The sequence below is a fragment of the Stegostoma tigrinum genome, chromosome 18 (genome assembly GCF_030684315.1).
Source record: "Stegostoma tigrinum isolate sSteTig4 chromosome 18, sSteTig4.hap1, whole genome shotgun sequence".
Lineage (NCBI taxonomy): Eukaryota > Metazoa > Chordata > Chondrichthyes > Orectolobiformes > Stegostomatidae > Stegostoma > Stegostoma tigrinum.
The window spans coordinates 36,841,479-36,864,819 of record NC_081371.1 but is presented as its reverse complement, the minus strand read 5'-3'; the positions used below and the strand labels follow the sequence as shown (position 1 = coordinate 36,864,819).

At 41.5% G+C, this 23,341-nt stretch overlaps 1 protein-coding gene across 6 annotated transcripts in view; it reads left to right on the top strand.

Moving 5' to 3' along the window:
• The window catches only part of tspan12 (tetraspanin 12), a 54,596-nt gene that overhangs the window by 5,139 nt on the left and 26,116 nt on the right, over positions 1-23,341 (top strand). For all 6 annotated transcript variants that reach the window (XM_048549332.2, XM_048549330.2, XM_048549334.2 and 3 more), the window contains 2 exons: positions 3,485-3,620; positions 6,649-6,723. In XM_048549332.2, coding sequence (XP_048405289.1) covers positions 3,485-3,620; positions 6,649-6,723 — 211 coding nt within the window. The remainder of the gene's footprint in view (positions 1-3,484; positions 3,621-6,648; positions 6,724-23,341) is intronic.

The window sequence follows — 23,341 nt, the reverse complement described above, 5'->3', positions numbered from 1 at the left end:
GATGCTGGCTCTGCCTCCTTTCATGCACATCCCTAGTTACTATTGTGAAGGTGTTAACAACTGTCCCTTTGCTGTAGGTAGACCTACAATGCTGTTAGGAAAGTTCCGGATTTTGACTCAACAACACAGGAGGAATGGCAACATATTTTCAAGTCTGGATGATGTTTGACTTAGAGGAGAACTCGCAGGTGGCAGTGTTCCAAAGTATCTTTTGCCTTTGTCCTCCTAAATGGTGGTAGTTGAGGGTTTGGAAAGTGCTGTCAAAGAAGCCTTGATGAATTTCTGCAAAACAGAATTCCATGATGGTGATGTTATTAAATTTAAAAAGGCAATGGTTAGATTCTCTGCTGTTGGAGGTCAGTATTTCTTGGCATTTGTGTTGTGTGAATACCACTTGCCACTTAACAGCCCAAACCTGGATATTGTCCAGGTACTACTGTGTTTGGGTGCAGACTGATACAGTTTCAGAGGGATCATGAATGATGTTGAATATTATGCAGTCATCAGTGAACATCCCTTCTTCTGATGTTAAGATGGAGGGAAGGTCATTGATGAAGCATCTCTGAAGATGGTTGAAGTGTAAGAGGATTGTATAGTGAGTCCCTGGAACTGAGATGATAGACACCTCTCCACCCCCACAACCCCAACATTTTCCTTTGTGGCAGATGTGATTTGAATCAGTGGAGAGCTTTCCTCCAGATTCTCACTAACTCCAGTTTTGTGAGGATTCCTTGATGCCACTCTCAATCAAACGTGGTCTGATGTCAAAGGAAGTTACTCTTACCTAAACTCTAAAATTCAGTTCTCCCTGTGCTTGAACTAAGACTGAAACCAGGTCAGGAGCTGAATGGCTCTTGTAAAACCCAAACTGAACATCATTCTGCAGGCTATTACTAAGCAGGTGTTGATTAATAGCACTGCTGATGACACCTTCATCACTTTGCCGATGATCGAAAATAGACTGATGGGGCAGTAATTGGCTGAATAGGATTTGTCCTGCTTTTTATGTACAGTATGTGCTTGGGCAATTTGCCACATTGTCTGGTGGATGCCAGTACTGTAGCTGTTGTACTGTGTGTTTCTGAGTAGCAAATTATTATTTAATGTTAATATACAAGAAGTTCTGATTTGTGCCAAGAGCTCAGCACAAATAATTGTAAATTATCTCCAATTACATTTGTGGTAAAAGTTTGCTACTATTCACAGCTTGCATCCAATATGTCAGATGTGCTTAGATAACTTGACAAACGTTTTTTTTTGCAAATGCGTATGAAATTCATCTTATAAATTATAACTACTAACTTGATTCGTGGTCTTTTAGATGCACAGCCTTGGTTGTTACCAGAGCAGCTTTAGAACAGCCCACAGCCATCACTATACTGGCAGCAACAAGCATCGCAGTTGAAGTAGATAAATGTTTCAGACCTGAAGCAGGGAAAAAAAGATTTGTTGCTTCTTTTTTTGAAGTGGATTTTCTATTGTTCCTCAGATCACTCCATACAATATACTAGCCTTGTGCAGGGCTAGTAGTCCAGTTCTCTGGTTACTGTTATGATTACTTTTGAGCTCACGTCTATGGGGAAGACTGGAGTGGCAAAGCTCCAGATTTCTGCTTCTAGCTGAGGTGTAGTTACTTTAGTCTCGATGGTCTGAGAGACTGCAGATCAGATTAGGGGAAATGTATAGAACATTTTGAAGCTTATCGCTGAATTATGGCACGGTTAGTCTGTTTTCAATGAGATTAGTTTTTAAAGACATTGAAAAAAAGTGTATAAAAATTGTATGCACTACATTGTATTCATTAGCTGAACATTCACTAGGAACAGACACAGCTTAAAACTTTGGCTATAGCATCTTGTGGTACAGTGGCAGTATCTCCACCTCTGGACTAGAAGGGCTTTGAATCTCACCTGCCCTAGAAGTGAATCGTAACATATCTGATCAAGTTGATTAACAATAATTAAACCTGTGGTTGGTTTAAGAAGTATGTGCTTATAATAGGTAACTCGTTTTAAAAAAAAGGCTAAAGATTGGTGCTAATTCTATCCTTTACAAACTGCCTTTCTGAATTAGAACATTTTTCATAATCAAATACCTTGGTTCGCTGTTCAAACTATTCATCAATAGTTATTACGACACATGTTGAAAATAAAAATATTCATTCAATTTTTCATCAAAGAAGGCAACTTTGTTATCATAAAATAATGAAGTGAAGAAATGCATACAGCATGAATGATGTGAACATACTTTTGTGTTATCTATCCATTTGCAATGTTTTCTTTTCGCTTAAACGGTGTTCGCTAGTCATCAGGGGAATAGTGTCATGCCGCACTCAGGTAGCTCACTGGAAATCAAACCCTGTTATTGCAGGACTCATCACAAAAGCTTAAAGATTCTGTGAAAGTATGCAAAGTTTCCCAATCTTGCAACAATGTTTTCCTCTTAGTAGTACAAGTTCTGTGAAGAGTCAATTTGCACCCGTAATGACACTGATCCCTGAAGCAGAGGTCAAGGCTAAATTAAAGTGTGATGAATTTCTAACCTGCCCATACTTTGCTCACCAAAGAAAAAACAAAATATTTCCAAAAGTGAAACAACATTTAAAAACAGATATAAGCTGTTGCCAAGTGAACGTATGAGAAGGTGATAGTAATAGTTCCTCTTATAAAGTTCAATTCTGTTTGTACTGAGAGGCTGTGCAAATGCTGCAATTGATTGCAAAAGTTTTAGTTTAGCAAAGGAAATATTGTCCAAGATTCCTTCTCCTGAGTGCCTTGCAATGCCTCCTGCTGGAGAAGTCTGTGTGTAAGAACCATGGATACGGGCATCTTTAGGACCCAGCCTGTGGTGAAGCGCATACTAACACACTGACACTCACTAATTAGACTCAGATTAAAAATTGATATGTGTACAGAATACTATGTTGCATCAAGAGTCATTGGAATTGTAAACCAACATATGCAGTTGAGTCTGTAAGAGAAACATGACAAACTAAAGAATGAAAACAATCTATTAATATTAGCCAAACTGATGAAAGCTGGAGTAGGGACTGTTGGCCTAATACAAATTTCATCCTTCATGCATCCATATGATGCCAGTTTTCATTGGTACATAATATTTGTTTTCTAGTCCTTCTGAAGATAGTCTTTACTGCTTTCATCTGTAAATCTTGTCCTATTTCTCCGCACTTAATGCCAATTTATAATGTCATAAATTGGCGGATATGTCAAAAATTACATGAACACTTTTAAAAACTTGTAAAAATAACATTGTGATTACAGACTCTTCCTGTTTAATAATGAGATTTGGCAATTTATTTTGTGAGGGATAATCCATAATTGTTGATTATCCAAGTTGCATTATACTAAAGCAGTCATCAGTAGATATCAGGACAAAAACTTACATTTTCATTGTTATGATTGATTTTCAAATAAATGCGATGTATTTTGGTATCATTAACTCAGACTTCAGTTTTCTTTTGCAGGTTGGAAGAAGCATTCATTTTGACATATTTTTCAGTGGTTCACCCCATAATGATTGCTGTGTGCTGTTTTTTAATAATAGTTGGAATGTTAGGCTGCTGTGGAACAATAAAGGGAAATCCATTGCTGCTTGCTTGGGTATGTATGTTTTTAACTTAGCTAAGTGAACATTCAAATGACTTGTGTCTGAAAATATTGGACTGAATTTTTCTGACTCCTGTGATGAACTTGGAGGTGAGGGGACTGGGAGCTGTGACTGCCCAGCTATGTCCCTGGATGGCTTGGGGAAGTGGAGTGACTGCTCCACAGTGCAGCAACTACTGAAGACTCCCCCATGCCACAGGTGGTTCCACTAGAGACACCTTTGGGAAGATTGCAACGCCAGACTCAATCGCAACAGATGTAGGCTTGAAATCTCTTCTTTGGAGTCCTGAGGCTGAGGGGAAAATTCAACCCATTATCTTTGCCACTAGAATTTAATACAGAGTTTGTGTAAATGTAAGATCCCAGATTTTGTGGACATTCGCAAACTGTGGCATGTCCAGTTAATTAGACTGGCTTTTTTTTGGTTAGGGTTTTAAACACTTGCCATAAATATGCTAGAACTTGTGAATTGATAATGGCTCATCGAGCACAAGAAGGCATCTGAGATTTTAGTGAACAGGACAGAACAGCACATCTTCATAACCTTTTCCAGGGAAAGTAAGAGCAAAAATAACTAAACAAGTTAAAAATAATAAAAACTGAGTTTGATCTAATTTCAAAGATCTGTAACGCTTTCCTAACTGAAGGAATAACACGCTACATTACTTTCTTGATTTGAAGTTCTTTAAAAATGATCGTACAGGGAAGAAGGAATGCATGTCATTTGTCAACCAACTTGTGGTGATTTGTAATTCATGGGATATTTGTTCCTCGCCCCAGATTGCTGGACATTTTGCATGTGAATAACACATGCATTGGATGTGAGTTTGCTCGCTGAGCTGGAAGGTTAGTTTTCAGACGTTTCGTCACCATTCTAGGTAACATCATCAGTGAGCCTCCGACGAAGCGCTGGTGTTATGTCCCACTTTCTATTTATCTGGTCCTAGAATCATTTTGGCACTATGATTCTATCATTTATGTGGAGAAAGCTAATTTATGTGTATTAAGTATTATTTCAAGCCATGATTTCAAAATTGTTAGTTACCGGTTCCAAATGGTAATATGTTATGGCACTAAGACACCTAGAAAAATATGTACACTCCTGGTCAACAATGAGGTATTCTGATTCATTAGTGTATATAAGGTTTCACTGACACTTCATCTGTGACTAAGCTTCACAACAGTTTATCCATGAAGATCTATGCCTCCTAGATCTTGGTATTTTATGTTAGCAGGCACTACTGTCACAGATTTCTACCACAGCAAGTAGTCTGCTAGCATTGAAACAGTTGATAGTCCAGAATCTGTATTCTCACTCTTCAGTTTTTTCTAGGAATGTTGTCTTCCTTTTGTTCTGTGCCTTTAATGCCTTGACCATTTTCCTAGTTCCATGATTTCTATTTTTCTGTAAGTTTTCTTTTTGCAGGCCCTGTTTTGTTATTTTTGAGGGCAAGATGTTGTTTGCTTACAATACCTTTAAAAAATGTTCTAACTTGCCACTCTCAACACATAACTTGGACATTCATTGCATTATGTTTCAGTTTGCAGCCACATTTTGTACAACTTAATATGGTTGAATATATGATTCCTGCTCTTTTAGCATTTAGTTGGGGCTTTTAGGGGGGTAATGTGTCACCTTGAGATCTATCATTGACTCTGTCAAGAATTTGTGATGTTTTCTTGCAGTACTGACCAATTTTGGGCAATGGTCTTTGTGTAGTGATCAAACCTAGTTTGATTTCTTTCTAAGTGAGAAGATCTGATACATGTAAGTTGAATGTGTAGCTTAAATTCTGGACCTCAGTGGTTTGTACATTTTTAGATTTTGCTGACAATCTGTCAGTGTACTAAATAAATTTTAAAATGAGATAAAGCATCATTTTGAGATAACTTGCAATATCCAACTAGTCTGCTGTTTTGATATGGTTTAGCTTATGTGTTTTGGGTAGACGGAGTTTTAAGCTCAAATTAGATTCCTTTTGCATGCAACTTCAAAATTAATGTGCTTAAAAAGGAATTACCTTCTCTTCAACTGATACAAGTTTCTAAGTGTAGAGATTATGGGCCCAAAAATCTGAGACTTCTGAGGTTATACGTGGTATTTTTTTCTGGTGTACAAGACTGGAGTTCAGTGCATAAATAACAGTGATAAGCTAGTTCAAATAGTTAAATTCTGGTACATGCAGCTAACATAAGAAATGCCCACCTATGCAGAATGATGCATCGTTGCTAATGGCAGGATATTGAGGGCAAAAGCTGGTGCCGAAAATGTTGGTGGCATAGTACAGCTTGTACCTCTCTAATCTGGCAACCTGAGGACCGGCCTGCGCCAGATGGACAGTTTGTTGACCAAAATAGTCATGTGTCAGTGCCGGTATTTTAAAAGTACCGTGCAACTTAAAATGAGAGAATTATATATGTGTTCTCATTTGCTGCCAGTGCCTTTCCAGCTGCTGTCAGTGATGCAGTGTTTGTTCTGCTAATGATCGTTCTCCTTTGTGAGTGCAGACTGGACAGAGGACTGCAGGTGCCCAGAGGTCTCTGGACAAGAATGTGTTGGATTAGGGAGTTACCATCTTTGGAGTTAAGAGAACCCAATTCTGTTGGAAATTGCTGCCAATTATAAAGCTAAAATTCAGATGCTTCTATGTAATCCTTTTTGGTTTGCTTTATCTGATTTTTGGATTACAAGAAGAAATCAACATTTTGGGTATTAGCCTTCTTCAGGACTGGAAAAAGCAACTTGAGGATGCTGTGGTACAGTGGTAGTATCTCTACTTCTGAACCAAGAGACCCGGGATCAAGTCCAACCTGCTCCAGATGTGTCTCATAGCAATTCTGAACAGGTTGATTTAGGAAAATTACATAATAAAAATTTTTGTAATTTACAGCCACAGAAAATTCTACTGATAATTTGATACATTGTTTAATATCTTTTCCGTCTGTGTGACTCAGCTATTTATCAAATTCATTCAACCGCAGTATTTGTGACATAAAACAAATTCATGTTGTAATTTTGCAGTACTTTGGTATCCTGCTTGTAATATTCTGTGTGGAACTAGCCTGTGGAGTATGGAGCTATGATCAAGATTATTTGGTGAGTCCCAATTAAATGTTTTAAAATGAAATTTATATTAATTACTTGCATTTTAGTAGAACATTTTGTACTTTTCATCTTAAAAAAATGTTTCTTCTTCAGCGACCCCATGGCCCATATCACACAACTTATAGTCACATACATTTTATTCTGTGTTGCACACTGCTTTTGCATCTGTGCTGAGGAGTATGCATACATTTTCAGGAAAGGGTTTCAAGAATTTGGGAGGAAATTTGCAGCATAGTTTAGAAGTATGAAAGTTGATCTTATTGAAATACATAGGATTCTGAGGGAGTTTGACAAAGTAGATGCTAGGAGAATGTTTCCACTCATCAGGGAATTTAAAACTAGGGGCGTAGTTTCAACATAAGGAGTTTTTTTATTTAAGATGAAGAATGGGAGGATTTTATTTCTTCTTTTAAGAGGGTCATTAATCTTTGGGATTGTCAACCTGAGGGAGTGGTGGAAGCTGGCCTATTGAACCCAATCAAGGCTGAGTTAGACAGATTTTTGATCAATAACGGAGTTGAGCATTTTGTGGTGCAGGCAGGCAATTAGGGTCCACAGTCAGCTCAGTCATGGTCTTATTGAATGGCACAACAGACGTGAGACGCCAAATGATCTACCCATGCTCCTATTTCTTATGTTCTTATTGTGCACTTTCGATTCATACCGAAACTTTGGAAATATTTTGCGTTTTCTTTTTCATTTCTTTCATTCTATAACATTTCTCACCTCAGTCTTTTAAACCCATTTTCAGTACTTTTAAGTTCCAGAATTAACAGCTAAGAAAAAGCTTCATCAATTAAATTATACATTGAAATGATTACCTGATAAAATGGTCCTGCATCTTTTTACAGATGAACTACATTTCAAGAAATAGATGCAGCCTTTGTATAAACTGCCTTTGTTGCCTTCGTCACTTTGCATTTCCCCTTCTGCTTCTGTCTGTTCTTCTTAGCTCTTCAGTTTCTCTTGCTAAACACATTTATTTCTCTTTTTTCTTTTGTCCTTTTTTTCAGTTGGGAGGTGGGTTTAGAGTGGCAGGTCAGGAACTGATGGTCATAGGTTCTGTTTCTGGTCATGGTTAGGATGAAAATGTGAACACTAGACCTCCTTTCTAACTTTCACACTCTATCACTTGTACTTCCTCCTATCCTTTGAAATTTTTTGTGATTCTCCATATTGCTTTGTCTTTGTATGACCTACTCAACCCATAATCTTCATCATTCCATTATCAATCACTTACACCGTAATTGTATCCACTGCTAAATGTTTGTGACTTCTTGCATCGTGAGAGGCTACAGGCCCCTTCAATTATCTTCCTTCCATTTGCCCGATCTAATTTACTAAAGCTGGCTTTATTTTCTTTCCTATTTTAGCAAATGTTAAAAAGAATTCAGGTTAGAAATACACTGGAGGACAATTTTGAGCAGTGCTATTTTGGGCAACAAGCTGACAGAGAACGTAATCTGGCCATTGTATAATCCCTTCAAATTGCTAAAATAAAGTATAGGGTAAAAAATGTATTGCTTCATCTTGAGGCAGTGAGGTTAAAATTACTCATTATCTACTTGCTTTCCCTTATCTCTCTATGTGTCTTTCTCCGCATGTCCTTCTCCTTTAGTCTTTTAGTCTCTGCCTGTCTCCTAGTTTCATCAGTGGCAATAATATGAAAGTTAATTTAGAGACTCTTTGTTTTATTGCTGTCGCATTTGACTCCTGCATGTTGTTTTTGGGAGAGAGAGCGCGAGATAATATGAAAGATTAGTGTCTTAAATTTTCCATCGGCATTTTCAATTTCCCGTTCTAACTTTGTGGATCATGCATGAAATTTCTGGAGAAATAGCCTGAACATCCATTTACACAATTTCTCAAGAGATCAATGATCCATTATCAAGTAGCATTAGTATTAGAGATGATGATGAGTTCCACTTGACATCAGCGGAGATAGGCCAAGCATATAAAGAAAGATTAAATTTATAGCAAGAGATGGTATTGGTCATCTAGATACGAATGCAGGAACTGTGAATGTGGAATTCCCATAGAATCTTTGGACACTTGGCACAAAACATGGATTCCATCCCAAATTACAGAGACTACATTATGGTGTAGAATCTGAATGGGTAGCCAATAATTGTACAGGTTTAAATGGGACACCAACTGTACGACAGAAAATTCAAATAATGTCATGTCACACAAATTGCTGTAAAAGGGAGAATGAAGTGTTACAAAAACTTTCCATGAAGAGAAACTTGGCAACAAAATGTAACTGGGATGAATTAGTAAAAATTAGAATATCCTCAAATACACTCCTCATTGTCTTTCGATCTAAGGCCCAGGTAGGAGTTACCTTCTCCTTCTATATCATCTTTTCCAGGTAAGTTCTATATTCAGTGGAAAGTGGTTTCAGATTTGTTTCAAATTGTTGCCCCTCCTGGATATTATATTCTTGCCTTGTGCCCATCCCGCCCCTCATTTTACATTGAAACTTTGAGCCTTATGATAAATAAGAATTGAAATAAGTGAGAATCCAGTTTCACATTGAAGAATATGCAACCTATCAAATACAATGATTTAGTCATTACTCTATGAGATAACTAAAAGCTGTTTTGCTGCGAGTATGTTCACTATTGTTAACATCCTCCATTTTTAATAACTCAATAAAAAAAGTATGTTCATTCTGATCTTAAAACAAACCAATGGCCATGATGTTAAATGTGAACTCTGCAAAAAAAATCGCCATTTTAGAACATAGAACATAGAACAGTACAGCACAGAACAGGCCCTTCAGCCCACAATGTTGTGCCGACCATTGATCCTCATGTATGCACCCTCAAATTTCTGTGACCATATACATGTCCAGCAGTCTCTTAAATGACCCCAATGACCTTGCTTCCACAACTGCTGCTGGCAACGCATTCCATGCTCCCACAACTCTCTGCGTAAAGAACCTGCCTCTGACATCCCCTCTATACTTTCCTCCAAACAGCTTAAAACTATGACCCCTCGTGCTAGCCATTTCTGCCCTGGGAAATAGTCTCTGGCTATCAACTCTATCTATGCCTCTCATTATCTTGTATACCTCAATTAGGTCCCCTCTCCTCCTTTTCTCCAATGAAAAGAGACCGAGCTCAGTCAACCTCTCTTCATAAGATAAGCCCTCCAGTCCAGGCAGCATCCTGGTAAACCTCCTCTGAACCCTCTCCAAAGCATCCACATCTTTCCTATAATAGGGCGCCCAGAACTGGATGCAGTATTCCAAGTGCGGTCTAACCAAAGTTTTATAGAGCTGCAACAAGATGTCACGACTCTTAAACTCAATCCCCCTGTTAATGAAAGCCAAAACACCATATGCTTTCTTAACAACCCTGTCCACTTGGGTGGCCATTTTAAGGGATCTATGTATCTGCACACCAAGATCCCTCTGTTCCTCCACGCTGCCAAGAATCCTATCCTTAATCCTGTACTCAGCTTTCAAATTCGACCTTCCAAAATGCATCACCTCGCATTTATCCAGGTTGAACTCCATCTGCCACCTCTCAGCCCATCTCTGCATCCTGTCAATGTCCCGCTGCAGCCTACAACAGCCCTCTACACTGTCAACGACACCTCCGACCTTTGTGTCGTCTGCAAACTTGCTGACCCATCCTTCAATCCCCTCGTCCAAGTCATTAATAAAAATTACAAACAGTAGAGGCCCAAGGACAGAGCTCTGTGGAACTCCACTCACCACTGACTTCCAGGCAGAATATTTTCCTTCTACTACCACTCGCTGTCTTCTGTTGGCCAGCCAATTCTGTATCCAAGCAGCTAAGTTCCCCTGTATCCCATTCCTCCTGACCTTCTGAATGAGCCTACCATGGGGAACCTTATCAAATGCCTTACTGAAGTCCATATACACCACATCCACAGCTCGACCCTCATCAACTTTTCTAGTCACATCCTCAAAAAACTCAATAAGGTTTGTAAGGCATGACCTACCCCTCACAAAGCCGTGTTGACTGTATTTGATCAAGCCATGCTCTTCCAGATGGTCATAAATCTTATCCCTCAGAATCCTTTCTAACACCTTGCAGACGACAGACGTGAGACTTACCGGTCTATAATTGCCGGGGATTTCCCTATTTCCTTTCTTGAAGAGAGGAATTACATTTGCCTCTCTCCAGTCCTCAGGTACGACTCCAGTGGAGAGCGAGGATGCAAAGATCTTCGCAAGTGGCGAAGCAATTGCATTTCTCGCTTCCCAAAGCAGCCGAGGACAAATCTGATCCGGGCCTGGCGACTTGTCAATCTTAATGTTTGACAAAATTTTCAGCACATCAGCTTCGTCTATCTCTATCCATTCCAGCATGCACACCTGCTCAAAGGTTTCATTCACTACAAAGTTTGTTTCTTTCGTAAAGACAGAAGCAAAAAACTCATTTAGGGCTTCCCCTACCTCCTCAGGCTCCACACACAAGTTCCCTATGCTATCCCTGATCGGCCCTACTCTTTCTTTGACCATTCTCTTATTCCTCACGTAAGTGTAAAATGCCTTTGTGTTTTCCCGGATTCCTTCTGCCAAGCCTTTCTCGTGCCCCCTCCTGGCTCTCCTCAGACCATTTTTGAGCTCCTTCCTTGCCTGCATGTAATCCTCTCTAGCTGAACTTGACCCTAGCTTCCTCCACCTTATGTAAGCTACCTTCTTCCTTTTCACTAGAAGCTCCACCGCTCTCGTCATCCAAGGTTCCCTAATCTTACCCCTTCTTGCCTGTCTCAGAGGGACATATTTACTCATCACTCCCAACAACTGTTCCTTAAACCGTTCTGAGTGTGGAAAGAACTTCATGAATGCTCCCAACTTGCTCTGACACAAGTGGGTTCACTCTCAGGAGAAACCATTTAATTGCTCCGTGTGTGGGAAAGGATTCATTTACCCTTCGCTGCTGGAAAGTCATATACACAGCCATACCGGTGACAGGCCATTCATCTGCTGGAGATGTGGGAAGGGATTCATTCGGTTGTCCAGTTTGCAGATACACCAACATGTCCATACAGGCGAGAGACCTTTTAAATGCTCTGGTTGCAGAAACACTTTTAAAACCTCAGCAGAACTGACTAAGTGCCGATGAGCTCAGACAGATGAAAAACCATTTCCATATTCCCACTGTGGAAAGAGATTTAGGCAGTCTTCCCATCTTGCCATGCATGAGTGAGTTCCTATCGGGAAGTCTCCATTTGCCTGCTCAGTGTGCACAAAGAGATTCACTCGTTACTCAAACCTGTTGATGCACCAGCACATCCACGATAGGGAGTGGGCGTTCTCCTGCATCGAGTGTGAGAAGGGTTTCTCAAATTCATCCGACCTTCTCACTCATCAGCACACTCACACTGGGGAGAGACTATTCACCTGTTCTGAGTGTGAGAAAGGATTCAACCGCACATCCAGCCTTACTTTGCACCAGCGGATTCACACCGGGGGAGACACTGTTCACTTGCTCGGTGGGAAGGCATTCACTCAGTCATCCAACTTTCAGAGGCATCAGCAGGTTCACCAGCAACTGCAGGGGTTAGATTTTGCTGCTGTTAATCATACCCAGATTGAATCAGGTTCGGTCCAAAAGTCGAAGGAGATTGTTGCTGCTGAAGTTAAGAATCCAGAGATCTGGAAAGAAGTTTATTGTAAAGGGCATATAACGCAGTTCCGTTCTAAGTACTGCATTATGTCTTTTTCAGGCACGAAGAGGCAGATTGATAATCTGTTTTGATTTATCTCAGGACTTCCTGCGGACAAGTCCATAACCCATTGGTTATTACTCTTGATAAGCCCAACTTCGTGCACTTCTTCCATTTCCAGGATGTGGTAAATTATGAGGTTATGCCTTCGCCAGGATGAATGAAAAAACTGAATATTATTTAGAGGGAGGTAGACTACATAAAGCTACAGCATAGAAGATTTTGGCGATATTTGAGCTTGAATCACACAAAGTTAGCATCCAAGTTCAGTGGCTAACAATGAAGAATGCTGGCGTTTTTTTTAAAAAGGAAATGGACTGTAAAAATAGGGTGGTATTTGTAAAATTACGCTTTAGTCAGACCACACCTTGAAAACTGCACAGTTTTGGTCCACATAAATCAGGAAAAATATACTGACCTTGGAAACAGTTCAGAGAATGCTCACTAGGTTGTTACCTGGTATAGAAGGATTTTCTTATGAGAAGGGGTTGAGTAGCTTGAGCGTGTATTAGTTGGAATTTATAGGAGTGAGAAATAACCTCATTGAAAAATACAACACGCTTACGGGCTTGTTAGGATAGATGTGGAAAGGTTGTTTCCCATTGTGGGAGAATCTAGGAGCAGAGCGGATAATCTCAGAGGATGGGGTTGTAGAGCCCATGCCACCCAGTCTTTCTTAAACAATAGCACAACATTAGCCACTCTCCACTTGTTTGGGCATTTCACCCATGGCTGTTGATGATGCAAATATCTCTGTTAGGGACCCTGCAATTTCCTCCCTAGGCTCCCACAAAGTCCTGGGATACTCTTCATCAGGTCCCAGGGATTTGTCTGTCTTAATGCATTTCCAGCACCTGCGCTTCTGAAATGTGGACACTCTTCAAGACATCACAATTTATTTCCCTAAGTTGACTAGCATCCATACATTTCTACAGCATGGAACATGCCTTTCGGCCCTAATTGCCCATGCCACCCAGTTTTCACAATTAATCTAGTCCCTTTTGCCTGTGTTTGGTCCATATCCATCCATCCCGATCCCATCCATGAACCTGTCTAAATATTTCTTAAATGGCAAAATTATATTCACTTCCACCACTACCTCTAGCAGCCTGTTCCAGATACTCACAACGCTCTGTGAACAAATTGCTCTTCTGTTTCTCTCTCCTCTCACCATAAACGTTTTATATTATAGTTTTGTATTCCAGAACCATGGGGAAAATTTGTCAGCTATCTGCCCTATCAAGCCTGTCATTATTTTATATAGCTCTATAAGGCCGCTCCTCAGTCTCCTATGCTTCAGTGAAAAAAAGTCCCAGCCTATCCAACCTCTCCTTTTAACTCAAACCTTCCAGTCCAGGTAGCATCCCAGTAAATTCTTTCTGTACTCTTTCTAGTTTAATAATGTCCTTCATGTTGTAGGATGACCAGAACTGCATGCAAGATTCCAAATGTGGCCTCACCAATGTCTTGTATAGCTGCATTTGTTTAGGGTTAGATGTCCCAACTCCAATATTCAGCGTTCTGATCAATGAAAGCTGGCATGCCGAAATGCTTCTTCGCTGCCCTGTCTACCTGTGACCCCTATTTTCAAGGAGCTATGAACCTGTACCCCAGATCACTTTGCTCTGTAACACTCCCCAGGGCTCCACCATTGACTGTGAGAGTCCTGCTCTGGTTTGTGTTACCAAAATCTGAATTAAATTCCATATGCCATTCTTCAGCCCATTGGCCCAGTTGATCAAGATCTCATTGCATTCCTCATAACATTTTTCACTGTCCGCTATATCACCAATCCTGGTGTCATCCACAAACTTACTAACCATACCTCCTAAATTCTAGTGTAAATCATCTGTGTAATGACCAATAATAGTGGTTCCATCACCGATCCACCATTGGTCTCAGGCCTCCATCCTGAAAAACAACCCTCTACCTTCACCCTCTGTCTTTCACCCTCAAGGCAAGAGTTGGCTAGCTATCTCTGGATCCTGTGAGATTTAACTTTACTTGACAGTCTACCTTGTCAAAGGCCTTGTTAAAGTTTCTGTAGACAATGCCTACTGCACTCATCGACTTTCTTGCTCGCCCCTTCAAAAACTGAATCAAATTTGTGAGACACAGTTTACTATGCACAAAGCCATGCTGACTATCCCAAATGAGACCTTACCCGTCCAAATACCTGTAGATTCTGTCTCTCACAATCCCCTCTAAAAACTTATACCTACCACGGACATTAGGCTCACCAGTGTGTAGTTCCCAGGCATTTCTCTGCAGTCTTTCTTAAACAATAGCACAACATTAGCCACTCTCCACTTGTTTGGGCATTTCACCCATGGCTGTTGATGATGCAAATATCTCTGTTAGGGACCCTGCAATTTCCTCCCTAGGCTCCCACAAAGTCCTGGGATACTCTTCATCAGGTCCCAGGGATTTGTCTGTCTTAATGCATTTCCAGCACCTGCGCTTCTGAAATGTGGACACTCTTCAAGACATCACAATTTATTTCCCTAAGTTGACTAGCATCCATACATTTCTCGATGGCACTGACGTGAAATATTCATTTAGGATCTCACCCATTTCTTGTGGTTTTGCACGTAAATGACCTTGTGGATTTTTAAGAGGCCTTCTTCACTCCCTAGTTATTCTTTTGCCTTTCATGTGATTGTAGAATCTCTTTGAATTCTCCTTCACCTTATCTGCCAAAGCCATCTCATGTTCCCTCTTAGCCCTCCTGATTTCTCTCTGAAGTGCAGGTGATACTATTTGTACTCCTCAAGAAATTCACTTGACTCAGCTCTCTGTACATGTTGTATGCATCCTCTGTTTTCAAAACAGAATCTCAATAAATCTGGTTGTCCAGGGTTCCCTTGGACAAAGCCTTACCCTTCACTCTAACAGGAGCATGCTGGCCCTGAACCCTCATTAGCTCACCTTTGAAAGCCTCCCATTTACTAGCCGCCCCTTTCCCTTCAAATGACCTCTCCCGATAAACGTTTGAAAGTTCCTGTCCAAGACTGTCAATTTTGTCCCAATTTAGCACTTCTAACTTGTGGACCAGACCTATCCTTTCCATAGCTGTTGCAAAACTGATAGAATTATGGTCACTGAGCCCAGAGTGCACCCCTGCTAACACCTCTGCTCTTTGCCCTGCCATATTTAAAATTCCCTAAGAGTAATGAATGTGTAAAATTATTTAATGCAGACCATTGTCGAGGCTAGTTTGTGAAGTCTGTTCAATGATGAAGTGAATTTTTCATCAGTGAGGGAAATCCAGGGTTACAGGAATAAGGCAGGAATTCAGGATTCATTAAATGGCGGAGCAGACTCAATGCCCTAATTACGTAATTCTGCTCCTAAGTCTATCGATCTTATGAATGTCACAAGCACTCAAGCAGCTTGACACCATCCAGGGAAGATCAGCCTATTTGATCAGCCCACCATCCGCCATTTGAACATTCATTCCCAAGCCCACAGGTGTACAGTAGCAGCAGTTTGTACCGTTTACAAGACATACTGCAACAACACACCAGATTCCTTGTTATTAACCCTTCAGCTTGAGGGAGCGGCTGTTTTCTGTCTACCTGTCCAAGACCCTCACAATCTCATACACCTCATTCAGTTCTGCTCTTCAGAAAACACCCTGCGTTTATCCAGCCTCCCTTCATAGCTTTAATGGAGGACCATGTTCACTGAAATGAGTGTTAAGGTGAGATGGTGTATGTGAATATTAGGCTTACCTCCTGAGTGCTGAAAAATGCTGCTTATATGAACCAGATACACTTTTCAAGGTACCATGTAGTATATCTCCTTCATTTTTATGCATAATTCAGCTTTGTGGTCCATCTACTTGATGACTCAGTAGTTTGGGGGCCGCTTTGCAGAACACCTCCACTCGGTTCGCAATAAACAACTGCACCTCCCAGTCGCAAACCATTTTAACCTCCCCCTCCCATTCCTCAGACGACATGTCCATCATGGGCCTCCTGCAGTGCCACAATGATGCCACCCAAAGGTTGCAAGAACAGCAACTCATATTTCGCTTGGGAACCCTGCAGCCCAATGGTATCAATGTGGACTTCCCAAGCTTCAAAATCTCCCCTTCCCCCACTGCATCCCAAAACCAGCCCAGTTCTTTCCCTCCCCCCCCCCCCCCCCCCACCCCGGCATCACTAAACCAGCCCGGCTCGTCCCCTCCCCCCACTGCATCCCAAAACCAGCCCAGCTTATCTCCACTTCTCTAACCTGTTCTTCCTCTCACCCCTCCCCTCCTCCCACCTCAAGCCGCACCTCCATTTCCTACCTATTACCTTATCCCGCCTCCTTGACCTGTCCGTCTTCCCTGGACTGACCTATGCCCTCCCTACCTCCTCACCTATACTCTCATCACCACCTATCTTCTTTTCTCTCCATCTTCGGTCCGCCTCCCCCTCTCTCCCTATTTATTCCAGCACCCTCTCCCCATCCCCCTCTCTGATGAAGGGGTCTAGGCCCGAAACGTCAGCTTTTGTGCTCCTGAGATGCTGTTTGGCCTGCTGTGTTCATCCAGCTTCACACATTGTTATCCCAGTCTAGTCAAATCTGTCTCATACATCAGATCCACCATCCCCAGTATCAGCCTGGTAAACCTTCGCTGCACTCCCTCGAGAGCAAGCGCATCCTTCTTCAGCAAAGGAGTCCAAAACTGAAGCCTGGTTGTCTACCCAGTAGCACCATTTTTGATCTGATCCAAACCTTGAAATTGCTCTCCTGCAGATGAGGTTGTATTGAAGAAAATAGGTATCCAGAAGTTTCCACATACTGGAAGTGTGACTCCTGAACTTGGCATGTTGGCTCAGTAGTTAGTATTACTGCTTCACAGCACTGAGGACCTGGGTTCAATTCCACCCTCAGGTTACTGTTTGTGTGGAGTTTGTACATTCTCCCATAGTCTGAAGAGGTTAGGTGGATTAACCATTGGAAATGTAGAGTTGCAGGAATATATTGGGGACTGGTGGGATGCTCATTGGAGTGTTGGCATGGACTGAATGGCCTACTTCCACACTGTAGGGATTCTCTTCTATAAACAGTTCTTAGTGTTCTCAAAATAGCTATCTTATTACTTTAATCAGTTATGCATTGGCATTTGGTTTTATATATTTGATTCATTTGACCAGCAGTTACTTTGTACTTTACACATGATTAGAATAATTATTAGTTATGCTCCACATACTCACTAAATGAATATCTTCTGCTATAGAAGAGAATGAAATAATTCCTGGAGGTTGAAAATGTTAGGAATCAGTAAAGGAACACATCTTTTAATTTCCTTCCTCAATTCCACTAATCATTAAGTTTTCAGAAGTGATTAAACTCACATTAACATATTAAATCACATTAAATTGGTTAGTTCTTATTTCTTTAATACAAAAAGACCAGCTTGCACACTTTTAGCTGAAAGGTAACTCCAAGCAAAATTGCAGCATTCATATCTGAAACAGATTGCCACATAACTGATTTAAAAACTTACCACGAGCATCGGGGCCCTCCATTTTTGTTGGAGGAGCGGTAGCATCGACCAGGTAGTTGCCGGGAAGGTGAGTCAACAAGGTGCAGAGTTGGATGAACACAGCAGGCCAAGCCGCATCAGAGGGGCAGGAAAGCTGACCTTTCGGGCCTAGACCCTTCTTCAGAAAGGTGGGAGGCGAAGGGGGTTCTGAAATAAATAGGGTGAGAGGGGGAGGCAGATAGAAAGTGGATAGACGAGAAGATAGGTCAAAGAGGATGGGGATGGAGCCAGTAAAGGTGATTGTAGGTGGGGAGGTAGGGAGGAGATAGGTCAGTCCAGGGAGGATGGACAGGTCAAAGGGGCAGGATGAGGTTAGTAGGTCGGAGATGGGGGTGGGACTTGAGGTGGGAGGAGGGGATAGGTGCGAGGAAGGACAGGTTAGGGAGGTGGGGATGAGCTGGGCTGGTTTTGGGATGCAGTGGGGGGAGGGGAGGTTTTGAAGATTGCAAAATCCACATTGATACCATTGGGCTGTGGGGTTCCCAAGCGGAATATGAGTTGCTGCTCCTGCAACCTTCAGGTAGTATTGTTGTGGCACTGCAGGAGGCCCAGAATGGACATGCCATCTAAGGAATGGGAGGGGGAGTTGAAATGGCTCGTGACTGGGAGGTGCAGTTGATTAGTTCGAACTGAGCCGAGGGGTTCTGCAAAGTGGTCCCCAAGCCTCTGCTTGGTTTCCCTGATGTAGAGGAGGCCACAACGGGAACAACGGATGCAATATACCACTTTAGCAGATGTGCTGGTGAACATCTGCTTGATGTGGAAAGTCTTCTTGGGGCCTGGGATGGGGGTGAGGGAGGAGGTGTGTGGGCAAGTGTAGCACTTCCTGCGGTTGCAGGGAAAAGTGCCGGGTATGGTGGGGCTGGAGGGGAGTGTGGAGCGGACAAGGGAGTTACGGAGAGAGTGATCCCTCTGGAAAGCAGTTAAGGGTAGGGAGGGAAAAATGTCTTTGGTGGGGGATCGGATGGCGGAAGTGTCGGAGGATGATGCTTTGGATCTGGAGGTTGGTGGGGTGGTAGGTGAGGATGTGGGGGATTCTGTTTTGATTGTTGCTGCAGGGAGGGGTTGTGAGGGATGAGCTGCGGGAAATGCGGGAGACATGGTCAACGGCGTTCTCGACCACTGAGGGGGCGGGGGGGGGGGTGGGGTGTAAGTTTGCGGTCCTTGAAAAACAAGGACAACTGAAATGTTTGGGATTGGAATGCCTCATCCTGGGAGCAGATGTGGCAGAGGCGAATGAATTGGGAATAGAGGATGACATTTTCACACGAAAGAACTGCACCTCCTAGTCACGAACCATTTCAACTCCGCCACCCATTCCGCAGACGACATGTCCATTCTGGGCCTCCTGCAGTGCCACAATGATACTACCTGAAGGTTGCAGGAACAGCAACTCATTCCGCTTGGGAACCCTGCAGCTCACTGGTATCAATGTGGATTTCACAAGCTTCAAAATTTCCCCTCCCCCCACTGCATCCCAAAACCTGCCCAGCTCGTCCCCGTCTCCCTAAACTGTTCTTCATCTCACCTATCTCCTCCTCCCACCTCAAGCCCCACCCCCATCTCCTACCTCCTCCTGTCCGTCCTCCCTGGACTGACCTATCCCCTCCCTACCTCTCAACCTACACTATCTTTTACCAGCTCCATCCCTGCCTCTTTGACCTGTGTCTCCTCTCCACCTGTCTTCTCCTCTATCCATCATCTATCTGCTTCACCCTCTCTCCCTATTTATTTCGGAACCCCCTTCCCTTCCCCCCATTTCTGACGAAGCGTCTAGGTCCAAAGCGTCAGCCTTCCTGCTCCTCTGCTGCTTGGCCTGCTGTGTTCATCCAGCTCTACACCTTGTTATCTCAGATTCTCTGGCATCTGCAGTTCCTACTATCTCTGAAACCATTTTGTTTCAAATGCTTTGTGAAATTCAAAATGAAAAAAATGATGTATATACATAGAAATGGTCAAATAAGAGATTCCAGAATAGCACATAGCCATTTTATCAGAACAGCCTGTCACTTTATTGTAACAGTTCATCAGATTATCGAAATAGTGAAATACAAAATGTTATACACTGCAGAATAACTGCTACAAACATTTACCATTTAATACCAAAGCATACATGTTCTGTTTGTTGAGATTCAGTAACTTGATTTTATAGTGGAGGCTGTAAGGAAATTGGAATGTCAACCTGCTTTATATGACAAATTATCGTGGATAATAATTTTACTTGGTGTTTAAAAACATTTATGAATTCTTCTTCCAACATGACTGTTCATTATATGTTGAAACCAAACAAAAGGAGAAAAAGTATATCACGAAGGGCACAATTGCTAGTTTTGCTAACATACTACAATTTGGACACAGGCAGCTAAAATAGCAGCAGGAAGCCTGGTGTCCTCCCATTGCTGTAGGATATTTTAAAAGGCAGCAAAAGCATTGGCTCAGATGCCCGCTAAGTAGAATTGAATGACAGTTAGGGTAAAAAGCTGTTTTTTTAATGGCCATATGAAGCTACCACAACAGCATTTTACTGCCATTGGAATGACCCCTCGATGCACAATATACCAGCTGTATAAATGCAGCTTCCCAGGACGTGCAGTCTAGAATTTCCATCTTTCCTTTGCTTCTGAGAACTTCATAGCCCACAAAATGGTCCAGCCCAACAGTGACAATGGCCACCACTGTCTCTTCAAAGCCATGCTTTCAGCATTCACCCCTCCATCACCTAGGTCTGCCTGTCCTGGAATACCAAAAGAAAATTAACTCCAGCTCTTGGACAGAGCCTCAACATGGAGGCAGCCTCAGTAACATCTGCCTCTATTGGTAGTGCTGCCAGAGCTGGGGAGGCTACCATCCCTTCGTATGGATCAACAAGTTTGAGAGGAAAGCTTCTTTATGGAATGGAATTCTTGGTAGCGGCTTCCTAATTAGCTGCCACTGATAGTATCTCCACCATGGTTCCACTGTCCACCCATATAGGCTAGGAATGTCCATTTGGACCTTGCAATAAGACTAAGGCACGTTGACAAAATGCCAGCTACAAATTTAATTTTTACACTAGAGAACTTATTTAAATACTTGTGATTTCCCAATAATTCAGAATTGAAAAGCTATGTCTAATATTTAATGATTATTACTGGATCTAAGTTCATTTACTCAGTGTTCCAATTTTTCTGCCACTATATTTCAGTAGCTTGGGCAATCTGTCTGCAGTTTTAATTATTACCACGTGACACTCGTCGGAGCAGCAATACAATTTTAAATGTCAATTGATTTTTGTTTTGGATTATGAAATATAAACTCAGATTCCTAAACTAGTGCAGAGCGTTTCTAATCTCCATTAGTCTTGTGAACTTATCTTTTACTTTTGTTTGGCTGCTTCTTTATTTTATCTGCTCAGGATTTGGCTATTGCTTCATGTATATCCAGCAGTCAAAATTAGTTTGAATAACTTGATCATTTTATAAAGATTTACATGAGAGAACTTTTAAAAAATTAAGCTTTATATAAAGCAGCAACCTTTTATCGACCCAAGTTGATCATTTGCAACATTTGAGATTAAAGGTGGTTGTGGGGCTGCCTGTTGTAACTTAAAGCCTCACAATGGGTGATACAGGGGGAATCAAATTGTTAATAATGTGAGAATCAAACAAGCCTGCCACAAAAACATTTTGCAGGACTCAGGAAAGTCATCAACTGAAGGGCGTGAAATGTTAGGTGCAACAGCAAATGCTTTCCAGCACTGCTCATGCATTTCTACTCTGCCAAATCTTTCTTCCCATCACTCCTTCTCAAAATCTCCACCCACAAAGCTTCTGCTATGATCTCTCACCGTCTCCACCACAATCACTGTCTTCTTCACAATTTTTCTCAATCTTCTTTCCTGCAACCCCTCTCACTCCACATTCAAGCCCCTTTCCTATAAACTCTCACACTGATTGCAGCATTGTGATCTCTTCTATCCATTTCTCCCTTTTGTAGATCTTTCACCCAACAGTTAGTGTATCCTCCCATATTGCTCCCTGCCATCTCTCAGTCCGTTATGCGCAAGTTTTCAGTGATTGCTGAGGAAGGTCCTCAGTTGTCCCAGTCTGCAGCTTTCTGTCGCTGGCTTTCTATCCTGAGCAGTAAACAGCCCCTCAATCCTGTCAGTTGCCATGTGAGGAATGGAGCAAAAGAAGTCTAATGAAGTTAAATTCAGGAAGACCTCTACATTTCTGGAACTTCTGGGCTTCAACCCTGAAAATGTCTACCAAATCCCTCCACACCTTTTGACTGTGTGAGACATCTTAAAATAATAATAGAACTTTTCTAATTGAGAAATAAATTGGAGCAGCGACATGATATTTTTGCAATCTTCATTGAGGACTACAGTTTAAAATTCTCTGATTAAATGGACAATGCAAGTCTCTGCTTTAGATTAGTAGTGCCAAAAGGCAAGGCTTCCAAACGATGTAATCTTGTATGTTGAATCCTATTACCTAATTCGGTGTCTGTATGCATAATTGCCACAAATGAATTTTCAACTCATCAATTTGATGAGAGCTGTGAATTAGCCAGATTCTGAAATTTAACCTCTGATCTGAATTTTCCATAACAGAGTAAGAGTTATTTAAGCCACTAGGATAATGAAAGTTATATTTTTATTCCACAAACATTGTACAAATAGAGTGAACTATTTAATCTTGGCCAATTTCCAACAGGTAACACACAAAATGAGAAGATTGCCTGCTATCTCATCTGTGTCCACGGTTGTTGCCTGGAATGATTTTCCACTTCCATGCATTCTTTAATAGAAATGTGAAAGTCTGCTTTTGTGTCTCTGAAAGCATTCATTTGAAACATTTTTACACCTTTAAAGTTAATGAAGAAACTCTTTAGAAATGAAATGGCGACAGTGAAACAAGCATGCATATCCTTTGCTCCTGAGATGCTGCTTGGCCTGCTGTGTTCATCCAGCTTCACACTTTGTTATCTTGCATATCCTTTGCTGCAAACTTCTGAAGTCTACCATTTATTCTCTGACAGATCTGGGCAGGTATGTGTGTGACTCATAACTCTACTGAAATAGTGCTGGTGGACCAAGTGTTGCAGCAATTTATTGCCGAGTTCATGGTTCAAATTTTATCCCAATTGATGAAACTGAAGTCTTTCATATTTTGACCCCAGAACGAATATCCCAAGACTTAGATTTTTAAAAATCAGTTTGACAAACTTAGCCCATTCATTGTGCATATGAGTGCAAAGTGTGCAAAATGAAACCAAGAATCTCATTGGCAGAGGATAAACTCAGAAGGGTTTGTGTGAGAAGTGGAATAATGCATATTGAAATAGCGGGATACGTTTTGCTCAGTTTGGGGTGAA